Below are 11,209 nucleotides of genomic sequence, written 5' to 3'. Positions count from 1 at the left end.
TTTTTGCCATGAACCTCTCGGCCCCTTTCTTGCCCCAGTTCTTCAAGGAACAGCTCGACTCCGTTGCACCCTACTGGGATTACTTGATTGGAAACGAGTCCGAGGCGTTGGCTTACTCTGAATCCCACGGACTTGGGGTTTGATCCACTGTACCCTCTTCGCTTGATATCGATTCTCTAATAGATAAGAACTAGACCAAAGACATCATCGAGATCGCCAAGGGTATCGCCAATCTTCCAAAGAAAAACACTTCTCGTCCTCGCGTCGTTGTCATCACTCAGGGAACTGATCCCACCATTGTGGTCACTGGTGGCCCCAATCTCACTATCGAGGTCTACCCAGTTAGGCCTGTTGAGTCCATGGACATCGTAGATACCAATGGAGCGGGGTATGTCTTACAATTGCCAACTAACTGATTTCGACTTGCTAACAGCTCGAAGCGACGCTTTTGCTGGTGGTTTCCTTGCGGGGCTCGTCCAGGGTAAGGACTTGAAGACGGCAGTTGACATGGGTCAGTGGTTGGCAAGCTGGGGGATCAGGGAGCCTGGCCCGGCGTGAGTTTCCCCCACTTTCTTGCTTACTGTAGCAATGGGTGTAATACTGACTAAGGGTCAAACAGATATCCTGCTGAGAAGAAAGTTTACGGTGCTTAATCAGCTTACTAGATATAAATAAGTTTCAACACATTTAACTAGGGCTTGGCATGGCAGGTGTTGCTGTGTTTGTTTCAACACAATGGTTTCTTTTTTAGGGCGCGTCTGGTCACCATGCATACTTCAAACCTTGATAACTCTATAAAATTTATCAAATTTATCCAACTTATATACCAATCCTGGCTTCAATTTACCGTAGCTGAACACAACCATCAATAAAAAATCCTGTAAATCTGCTCCAAACAAAACAAAAACAAGTACCAATCACATATCCTACGGTAGGCTGCCTCCAGCACTTGACCAGACTCGCCAATCCCGACGCCATCACCCGCCAACACTTCACTATCGTCCTCCAAAAACCTTGATAACGGCAGATTAGTAGCTTGGGCCAAATTCTGCAGTCTAGTTTAACATTATAGTGGTATGTCTGGTCACCTAAGGTGCCAAGGATCGTAGTTTCAATGGTATACGATGACATGCCTTCTTACGGAAGTGAAGACAACCATAGGTTCCAACAAATGGATCCAATCTGACATAAACGGGCTTCTGAGAGAAGATTCATTGATAGATTTGTGGGAGACGTTGGAAGTTCGGGGTATTATAGTACTGAGATGGCCTCTGGTTTTGTGTTGAGCCAATGGTTTGGTTAAATTAGGACTACAATGTTGTAGGTTTGGAAAATATTGGTCAGATCAGTTATTTCAGAAACCTTTGTTTTGACATTATTATTACATCTTTATCTTTATTGAGTTTTGGTGTCCAGCCGGACATCCCACTCCAAAGCTAAATAAAGTTTTGCTGCAAACCTCTAATCAGGGTCAAAAGGAAATTTTGATGTGGCAACCGGACGCGCCCTTAATATCATACCAAGGATGGTCTCAGAAAAGCGGATGACTTCCGCGTGAATAAGAGCAAGTGATATTCTGTGGATCGAGTCTAGTTCAAAGTGCCAGCCGTTTAGAGAATTTACCCAATCAATGATATCCTGTGGGTGGGTACAATATCGCTTGCTGTGCAGCATCGGAAGCAGTTGGGTCTCACTTGAAACCGTCCATAGCTACTGGAGAAAATCATAACTCCACAAATTAGTTCTCCACCAGGAACCAAAGAAAGAAAAGCCCAAAGGTTTTTTCCTAGCCCCGATAAAATAGCAGATAATCAATTAACTGTATAAAAAAACCGTACAGGGCTATTTTAACGACGGACTGCGCTAATCCTTAAGCTAGCCCCAACTCTCCAGTACTGTAGAATCATACCATCGCACTCGGAAAACGACCATCTACCATAATAATATCCATTTTGAGAATTCAAATAATCAATATCAATGTGAGAGAAAAACAGGGAAACCCTCAAGTACTCCCCCCAGAATGATGCGTCGTTGTAAAGTTCTGCACCAGGGCTGCTAGATCCCTCGCCGTATAGGCCTCCGCCGATGAGGCCGGTCCCGCAAGGTTGGCTAGGGGCCCTTCGCCCCCCACGCCCCCGGTGGCCTCCGTGTCCTGATTCCTGCTGTACATTTCCCCCTTCTTCCTTCCTCTTCTCTTTCCTTCAAACAGAATCTCCTCCTCCTCTTCGCATCGGACCACCTCCCTAGGGCCAACAAGCAAGTCCACCATTTTGTTCATCGTAGTCTCGGAGCCCGCGACCGACCCAACGATGCTATCGCCCCCTTGAGCGAGTACGCTCTCGCTAGGCCTGCGTATGCCCATGCCCTGCGAAAATTCGTTGCTCAGGTGCGCGGGCACTGAGGTGTCGATGCGGTCGTAGGGTGAGGTTGGGGTTGAGGGGTGGGCTTGCGAGTGGTATAATGAGCTCATGTCTGTTGATGGCGTGCTGCTTGGGATGCCGTGTTCTTGGTAGAGAATTGTGGTGTTGGAGATGGTTATCGGGATGTTCTACCTTTGCATTAGTTGGTTGCAGGGAGGGGGGTGAGGGCGCTAACTTCTTCAAGGCAGAGTAATCTACCGTCCTCCAGTAACGAGAGTATGCGTGCTAGCATCTCGTCATTCGGGTGCGCTTTCTCTTTGCTCTCATCGCCCCAGTTGTAGGCTGTTGAGCCGTTTGCTTGACTGAAAGGCAAGTAGCCGATCGTATCGTCGTCTTCTTCAAGGAGGTAGGAGAGCCTTGGAAGGCGGTCAATGGGGAAAGTGGCGCCGAGGAGAGAAAGTGTATTGGCGTACGTCTGCCAGAGTTGCCGGATTAACACGGAGAGGGAAGTGTCCGCCAGTTGCCCAGTTAAGGTTGGGTGATTTATTCGCAACCAGGTACTGTACAACCTCAGTGCCGGCAGCATACGCCTGCCCACCGCTGAGATCGGTTCTATCTCGTTCTCGGTTTTGTCGTCAAATAGGCGCTCGAGCTCTGGTTGGAAGACTTGGTGGAGAGTGGTAAAAGTCGCGACATTTAGACGAAGGAAGTAGGAATGCGAACGAGAGAAGTTGACTTGAGCGCGAAGATATTTAGTAAATGCTGTGTAGGAAGGAACATGGCGTTGTATTTGAGGGGTAGGTCACCTTTGGGACTTCTATTGGCGGCGTAGAACTGCGCCGCGATATTTATTAGAACGAATTTGGTCAACATCCCATTTGACATGGTCCGCTCTTTCAGATCGAGCGCCAACTGCATCAACATTTCACTCTCCATGGCCTCGTAATCTGAGAATCTAGCGCTATTCAGCAACGATCTCAATGCACAAAATAAAAGATATCGAAGGGGACCTAGAGAATTGGATACTAACTCTTTACCAGCAAAACATTTCGCGTGGAGTCTTACGAATAGAGCCACGAGTTCATGGATAACCTGTTCTTCTTTTCGGGCAAGACTCGCTGTCAAATTGCCGGCTTTATGCGCTTTGAGAACTTTGCGGAAACCAACGGCGAGGTTATCTCCAGCTTCCGGGAATGGTTCTGCAACGGAGAGAGCTCGGTAGAGGTGATAGGTGGCTGAGAGATTGGAGCCCTCATTTAGCGCGATCACAGCAAGTTGATTGTGCGGGGACCCTAGCGTAGGAACAAGCTTCTTTGCAAGAGTGTAATAACCGGTGGCAGGGCCCCAGTTCTTGGGGCTCTGTGAAGCTTCTCTATAGCGTGAGAGATCCCCCAGGAAGACGAGGGTTCGGTGACAGGAAGAGATAACCAGCCGTTTGATGTCAGCCTCATAACTTGGGGGGCCGGTAGCAGGAAAATCGACTGATGGGACTTGGTGAGCTTGAAAGTTTAACAGATGGAGTAAGGGAGAACTCTAACAGACGGGAGAGATTGAATTTGCGAATTACCCACTCGAGCTCAGCAAGTCCAAAGTGGGAGATCAGCCGCTGAATCAAGGAGCGGTAGAAACGGGTGGCCTGCTTGATAAAGTTGATGAAGGAGTTCTGCAGCTTGCGGAGTTCGACGGGACGTTTTCTTCCATGAATTTCCTGAAACTGGGCATTGTGTTTGTAGGTAGCGTGATGGAGGGAGGTAGACTGGGGATATGGCTATACCTGGCTAAGAATTACTCTATAGCGTTCGATAGTTTTGTGATGCTTGCCCCAAATCCGACCTTCAACATCCCGTTCCAGTGCAAGCCGGCAATCGACAAAGATGATGTTGACGTAGGCCTCACGCAGTCTGAAAATAGGGCGGTAAGTGAGAGTGAAGAAGAAGGGAAAAAAAAAATCAAGCGCACCATTCTAAAGATGACGTACTGGAAGATAGCATTGTCCACACTGCGTGCATTCGGATGATCATTAAGGATGGAGGCCAATTCTTTTTCCCATCGGAGAGCAGACCTGTGCGCTGACAGTTAGGTTGCAGGAATAGGAATTTGAAGGATAAGGATAAGGATACCTCCAGAGTTCTTCGATTTCCGCCATCAGGAGAAGACAGATGGAGGGAGGGGGGAGGAGCCGAGAGAAATAGAAGTGCAAGGAAGGAGCAAGGGGTTGGGAACGGAGGGGGGGAGGAGGTAGAAGAAAAATAGTAGGTATGATACAATCAGCTCTCAAAAGTATTGTCCCACTTTCTAAAATCCCACCAGAAAGTATTGTGCGTGGACAAAATTAACCGCGATTCAACAGAGGAAAATCTTCGGCGATGACAACTACACTCACCCACCAATCCACTATCATGAAAACCAAAAAAAAAAAAAAATTAAAAGATGTAAATATATAGTAGAAATTAATATTTGGTATACCATCCATCAGCCTTAATAATTGCCTCTGTTCTATCCACCATTGATCCAGCTAAAGTATCAAAAACCTTTGGGTCAAGAAGTTCCCAACAATGAGTGATGGCCTTTACTATTGCCTTCTTGACCACATTGACATCACCCTTCATAAGATATAGTTCAGTGTAGTGCTTGTGAAGCTTACCTTTCACTAGAGACCAAATATTTTCAATTGGATTGAGATCTGGTGAATAGGCAGGAATTTCCATCAGTGTAATTCCCTGCCCTCTGAGCTATCTCCTAAAAGGCAAGTGAGTCTTAGCATTGTCAATGATAAAAAATACCTCTTCTTCTCTAGCCTTTTCTCTGATATTCTCCCATATCCCTAGAAAGTCATAATGATCATAAACATCAGTAATTGACTTTCCAGTAACTCTATCCATAGCAGAAGAAGGATCAGGAAAAACAGGTAAAAAAAGACCATGAGTTTGACTATAAAAACAACCAGTCATTATCTGACTAATCCCTCTCTCCCCTCTCCTAGCCTTAGGTTCAACACAATCCTGATTTGATTTCTCATATGGGTATCTGAAAACACATTCTCTCCTCTTTCCTTCTCTCCTTTCCACAGCTACCTCATCCTCCCATATTGCCTTTCTTCTCCACATTTCCTTTGTCTAATGCCTATGAGCTAATACCCATTCCAATCTCTCTTGAGCTAAATCCTCATTCAAATGAACTCTCTCTTATGTCATCCACTTTCTAAGATGCTTTTTTTTCAAGTGTTCTCCTTACTGTCCTACTAGAAACATTGGGAGCAACTTGCTCAGCAATGTCAGAATAGGTAGTATAGTGATTTTTAAGAGCTTCCTCCACCATAGCATCATCCTATAACTTAGTAGTTTTAGGATGTCTTCCTCTACACTTATTCTCCTTGCCCTCTTGATGTTCCTTTGCAATTGTGTCTCTGACAGTAGTGTAGAGGATATTAAGATAGTGGGAAATTGGCTGATATCTCATCTGAGGCTTGTATAACCCAAGAATCCTCCCCCTGGTAAACTCAGAGAGATGTGTAGAGGGAATAGGTTTTTTGGCATGACTGCAAAGAATAGGAGGCATAGTTTATTGAAAAAAAGAATTGAGCAGAATAGTTTCTTCTTAGTTAACTTAGAGCAATTCTTTTAGGTACTGTTGAGAGTGCGGAGTGATGAAGAGGGGTGGATTACTACCGATTGTTGAATCATAGTTAATTTTGTCAACGCACAATACACTTGTGTCTAATAAGTTTCTGAACTCCTTTATGGCAACCGTCAAATCCACGATCACTAAAACAAGTCCTTACTACTATGGCCCCACTACACTCCCACCGTGTTAGAGAATACAGAAGTTGAGAAATTTATACCCTGTATAAACGTACAGATATGGGGTATAATAAAATTTTCAAGCTTCTGAAGCTTTCCAAGTCAACTATTTCTACAGTAATCAAAAAGGCTGAAAACTATGATGCTAACATCTATGATGTTCCTAGAGCTGGCAGATCAATAAAGATAACTGATGCCAAAAACAAGATTATACTTGATATTATTGATGCTGAACCTCATTTAGTACTAAGGGATATTACCTAAATGGCTAATATTGGTCTTGGAAAAGATACTATCAATAAGTATAACAGGGGCTCCCTCTGAGAAGATGGATTCCAAGGTTGCAACCGTACTGAGATGAATTCTTCTGGGAACAAATAGAATAAAATTTCAAATTCTCAACAGTAGAGTTTGAAGAAACAAAACAGTAAAACTTAATATTGTTAAGCCACAGCTTTACTTAATTAAGTCCTGATCTCGAAACGTAGTTGATTTCTAGAGTAGAGGAGAACACACATATACTTAAGTAAATTTCATATACTGCTAGTTGCTCCCTATCACTACTCTGCATTTGTGAGGACTCAACTTGCTTGGATGTCTAGCTAACCTCTATGAGTTAGATCAAAGATCCCCCATAGTGAACTAAACTACTCTGTGGTTTGCTAATATCTATCGGACAGAAGTGTTTTAGCAGCTACATCTACAATACAACTGTAGGAGTAAAAACTCTTCTGATTGTGGACATGTTAGTGGTGAACAGTCATGTCCGAGTAGATACAATATTATTCATTAATAAAAATAACCAACCATTCAAGATATATGGCAACTATCATCCATCACCCGCTTCCTCATTTTCAATCCCATCAAAAGAAATTGCATTAACTCAATCAAAATCTAATCACATTATCTGATTCTTTTTTCTTTAAATACTATGCCTCCTATTCTTCACAGTTATCCAAAAAAGCATATTCCAGCCCATTACCTCTTTGAGTTTACCAGGAGGAGAATCCTTGGATTACATGAGTCTCGGATAAGATATTACAAGATTTCTGAATACCTCAACATCTACCTTACAACTGTCAAAAACACCATCTCAAAGAAAGACTTGGAGAGTAAGGAGAAGAAGGGTAGAGGAAGACATCCTAAGACTACCAAGTTACAGGATGATACTATGGTGGAGAAAGCTCTTGAAAATCGCAATACTACCTATTTTGAGATTACCTAAAAGGTTGCTCTTAATATTTCTTCTATGACAGTCAGGAGAAGACTTGCACAAAGGTGACTTAAAAAGTGGTTAGCACAAGAGAGAGTTCACTGGAATTAGGATCTAGCTCAGGAGAGATTGGAATAGGTATTAGCTTATAGGCACTGGACAAGAGAGATGTAGAGGAGGAAGTCAATATGGGGAGATGAGATTGCTATTCAGAGAGGGAGAGAAAAGAGGAGAAAAGAGAAGAAAATGAGAATTTAGGTACCCAAAAGAGAAGTAGAATAAGGATTGTGTAAAACCTACTGCTAGGATAGAGGAGAGGAAAATTATATTAGGCATACCAGGATCTGATACCTAGGAGTCATTCTAAGTAGGGTAGCCTTACCTGGAATTGGAATCTCTGGTTTCCAATACCACCCGGCAGCCCTCTGACGGGGCTCACACATCATAATTCATATCAATCTCAGTTACATCCTGTAACTATGATGCCACAGAATTGAAGGTATCAGAATAACACTATATATGTCACCGCTGTCTATTAGTCCAGAACCTGTTCATATGATATATAAGAGGGGACCTTCGGCAAGATCTGAGAAGTGAAACAGAGTAAATCTGTCAACTACTCAGAAGGTTACTAGGCTTCAAAGATGTGATAACTGCAGTATAGGCTGTAGGTAATGGGACATTTTTGTACAAGGAGATGGTATCAAATAATAAAGAATCTCAATGAGAGACCAATATATTCACATCTACCCTTTGATATCCAAAAGAGTCTAGAACTCTGAGGAATATTACTATAGAAGTCATTGGACTTCACGAAGTGTTGCAACTAGGTTTCTGAATACCTTGTAGTTACGAGGATAATTTCCAATACTATAGCTGTAACGTGTTCGCAAGGTGCTAGTCACATTATCGGTAAAGATACGATAGTTGGCAGGTCGCCTGCTCTTCCAGAGAGGAGGCGAGAGCTGAGAACTAAAAGAGGCTTCGAGTGTGTACTGAGGAACAAAGAAGTAACCGTTCAACCAAGTATATTGAAATACTGTCTGTCGAAGTCTGCCTTTTCTATCGTAGAAACAGGCGGTCTTTAAATACACAAATCTGTTCATGTCTAGCATGAATGAAACTAATCAAAGGTATCAATTGATACACTTTGGTGAAACTAATTAAGTATCAAAGCGATACTTAAAACAAAACATAAAACAAAACCAAGTATCAAATGATACTTAAAACAAACCAAGTATCAAAGCGATACTTAAAACAAAACATAAAACATAAAACAAAACCAATAACCGAGTACCCGTACCGGTTACAATAGCGGTGATTGAAACCCTGTTACCCGGAGCAACCAAGGGTTACTGACCGGGGGAATATTTATCAATTTGGTGGAATAGCTTTCAGCAAACTAGTAGGAAGTCCTCTGGAAGAAATCTATTAGTTGTGTGAGGAGTTATGGAGGTTGAAAGTCAGACGACCTGAAAAAAAGTTGTGATTACGACCACCTTCGTAGATGCAACCCGCAGATGAAACTGATCATTTCATTAATAACAGAGACAATTGGAGGCAACTGAGTTCGACTTGAGAACAAGGCCACAAGTCTAAAGACTCTAAGGATCGGATAACTACTATTGGGAATAGTATAGTTTTGAGTTAGTTATATCATAATTGCTATAGAGAGTTTGGTGATTTTCAGGGTTTCCAGGGGTTCACACCTTTTAAGAATACCCAACATTGTAAGTTATAATTAATGAGGTACGTTATTGTATGATAAATAGATATAGTCAGCGAACACTCAGATGTGGAATATAAATATCGAAGTGCCTCCCAAGCTTTAGATATCATCAAGCAATGGAGAAGAGACCTTAACAATATAAGATTGTTTTACGATTCTATTTTGCTTTACCAAATTTGCTTCGCTCTTAGTAGTCATGAGCGAGGTGGGTGGACTGGGGCCTTTCTAGACAATCTCCATCTACAAAAATAAATCTTGATTGGCCTAGACAATTCTGAAGTCTATCAGATTGTCTCCACCTAATAGCATATAGTTAGATCTTCTTGTTACTAAGGCTCTCTACCTATCTACCTACTCTTTCCTACTGCACGATGTGGCCAGGATATCAAGTATCCCACTGTGTATCCTATTCAAACGGAAACTTCCAAAAACTTGGGCTTTCTAGCCCATATCTGAGAAAAAGAAGCCTACAAATGAGTAAAGAAGATATCACAAGCTCCCAAGCAGATTGCTCCAGGGGACCCGATGGATACCTCTGGAAATCACCACTCTACAACTCTCTGTCGTTCGTCCTCTCTCCCTCTAGCTCTCTGAAAACCCTTTGGAGGACTGGTGGGCAAAATCTTTATTACTCTTCCATCCTCCTGGGTCCCCTCTTGTCACGAATGTGGCTTGGCACAGAAAAGGGTTTCACAAGACTCATGATTATGAGTCATGGGTATGTTATTGTTTTGTGCATATGACAAATTTGGGTCATATGATTTAGTACGTTATGATTTGTGATGTTTCGCATTTGACTTGATTGTGAGTTATGGGATGTGCACCTGGTAAGTATACCTTGTGAGTATGCCTTGCAGGTATACCTTGCAAATATGATTCATGTTTCACACATGGCCTCGTTATGATGTCATGGGTCTCACGCATATGACTTAATTGAGTCATATGACCTGTTTATTGTGTTATGATTGGTTTATGAGTTTTTGCACATGACCTTGCTATGAGCTTATGGGTTTTGAGTGTGTGACTACATTGGTCACATGGTTAGTTTGTTATGATTTGGTTTTGTGCATGTGACCACTTTTGGTCACATGACTATAGGGGTGAAGAACACTATATAAGGAGGTTGAGGCGGCCGAGGAGGATAGGTTCTTCACGCTTTGTTCTAAGTACTTTTCCTCCTTTTTTCATCCCATGTCGGACGTGAAGATTTGGTGTCGGTCCAATCAGAGTCCTTGATTTCTATCTCACGATAGGCTTCAAGTCTTTAACTTCGATCATCTTTCGGGGACATTGTTGTTAATCCCTCTCCTACGATTGCTGGAAGTTCTTTCTTCCTGTTACCTATCTTTATGTTTGTTCGTTTATGTCACCTCCTCACGGTCGCAATGGCTAAGTGAGCCTCTGTCCCATCTGCCATGTCCGCTTTACGTTCATCGGTGGTTCTGTCTTATGCTGTCGAGAAGAACTTCGCCCTGGAGGCCGAAGTCTCTCGCCTTCGGCATCATATCTCCATCCTTTCTCGGTGATTTCATCGCGCTGAGAAGGAGATATCTACCTCGTCGGCTGCCCTGGCCTCTGAACGTGATACTGTTCATGGTTTGGTTATGATTTTGGTGGCTGAAGCTTCCACGGTTATTCCCTCTTCGCCTGTCCACTCGGTCACTTCGGTTACTATGGTGGTCTCGGTTAGGGGGGGTAGGCTAGACTCTGAGAATTCTCAGGGTTAAGCGGTGGAGCTCCCTCGGGAGAATGTTGCGCCGGCGGTTATCCCTACCCCCCCTGCAGCTACGGTTGTGAATGATGGTATGGGTGGTCCTGTTCCTGATTCATCAGGTTTGGAGGAGGCACTTGCTCCTGGTGTGAGTGGGGTGGATCCTGGTGTGGTGACACCAGCTACAGTGGTATCACCCCCTTCGCGGGGGAAGGTGCCTGAGTCCTCTGTGGCTGAGCCTGTGGCTGGTCGATGTAATGTCTCTGGTAGCATCCCTCCTGTGGCGGTGGGTGGTGATGAGGGTGGCCTGTTCACTCCTGTTACTAGACCTGCACCTAGGAGTGGGAAGAGAAAGAAAAACAAGAAGTGCCAGGTCAAGCAAGACCAGACCTCACC

General features: G+C 43.6%; 2 protein-coding genes; one reads left to right on the top strand and one right to left on the bottom strand.

Annotated features, from left to right (window-relative positions):
• Nucleotides 1-830, top strand: part of GSTUM_00005193001 (uncharacterized protein) — a 1,960-nt gene extending 1,130 nt beyond the window's left edge. The window contains exons 6-11 of the mRNA XM_002837212.2: nucleotides 39-62; nucleotides 99-137; nucleotides 195-222; nucleotides 282-388; nucleotides 441-554; nucleotides 620-830. Of these exons, the coding sequence (XP_002837258.1) occupies nucleotides 39-62; nucleotides 99-137; nucleotides 195-222; nucleotides 282-388; nucleotides 441-554; nucleotides 620-653 (346 nt within the window). The 3' untranslated portion in view covers nucleotides 654-830.
• A 966-nt stretch (nucleotides 831-1,796) lies between these two features.
• Nucleotides 1,797-4,613, bottom strand: GSTUM_00005192001 (uncharacterized protein). XM_002837211.2 is given in 9 exon segments: nucleotides 1,797-2,548; nucleotides 2,596-3,095; nucleotides 3,167-3,315; nucleotides 3,391-3,841; nucleotides 3,903-4,074; nucleotides 4,135-4,176; nucleotides 4,194-4,261; nucleotides 4,320-4,422; nucleotides 4,481-4,613. The coding sequence occupies 7 exon segments, from the start codon at nucleotides 4,200-4,202 to the stop codon at nucleotides 2,003-2,005; spliced, it is 1,869 nt and encodes a 622-aa protein (XP_002837257.1). The 5' UTR covers nucleotides 4,203-4,261; nucleotides 4,320-4,422; nucleotides 4,481-4,613; the 3' UTR covers nucleotides 1,797-2,002.
• Between the last annotated feature and the right edge of the window lie 6,596 nt (nucleotides 4,614-11,209).

This window comes from Tuber melanosporum, assembly GCF_000151645.1.
Source record: "Tuber melanosporum whole genome shotgun sequence assembly, scaffold_18, strain Mel28".
In the NCBI taxonomy this organism is placed as follows: domain Eukaryota; kingdom Fungi; phylum Ascomycota; class Pezizomycetes; order Pezizales; family Tuberaceae; genus Tuber; species Tuber melanosporum.
Note: the sequence above shows the minus strand (reverse complement) of the source record. Positions and strands in the feature narration are given on the sequence as shown.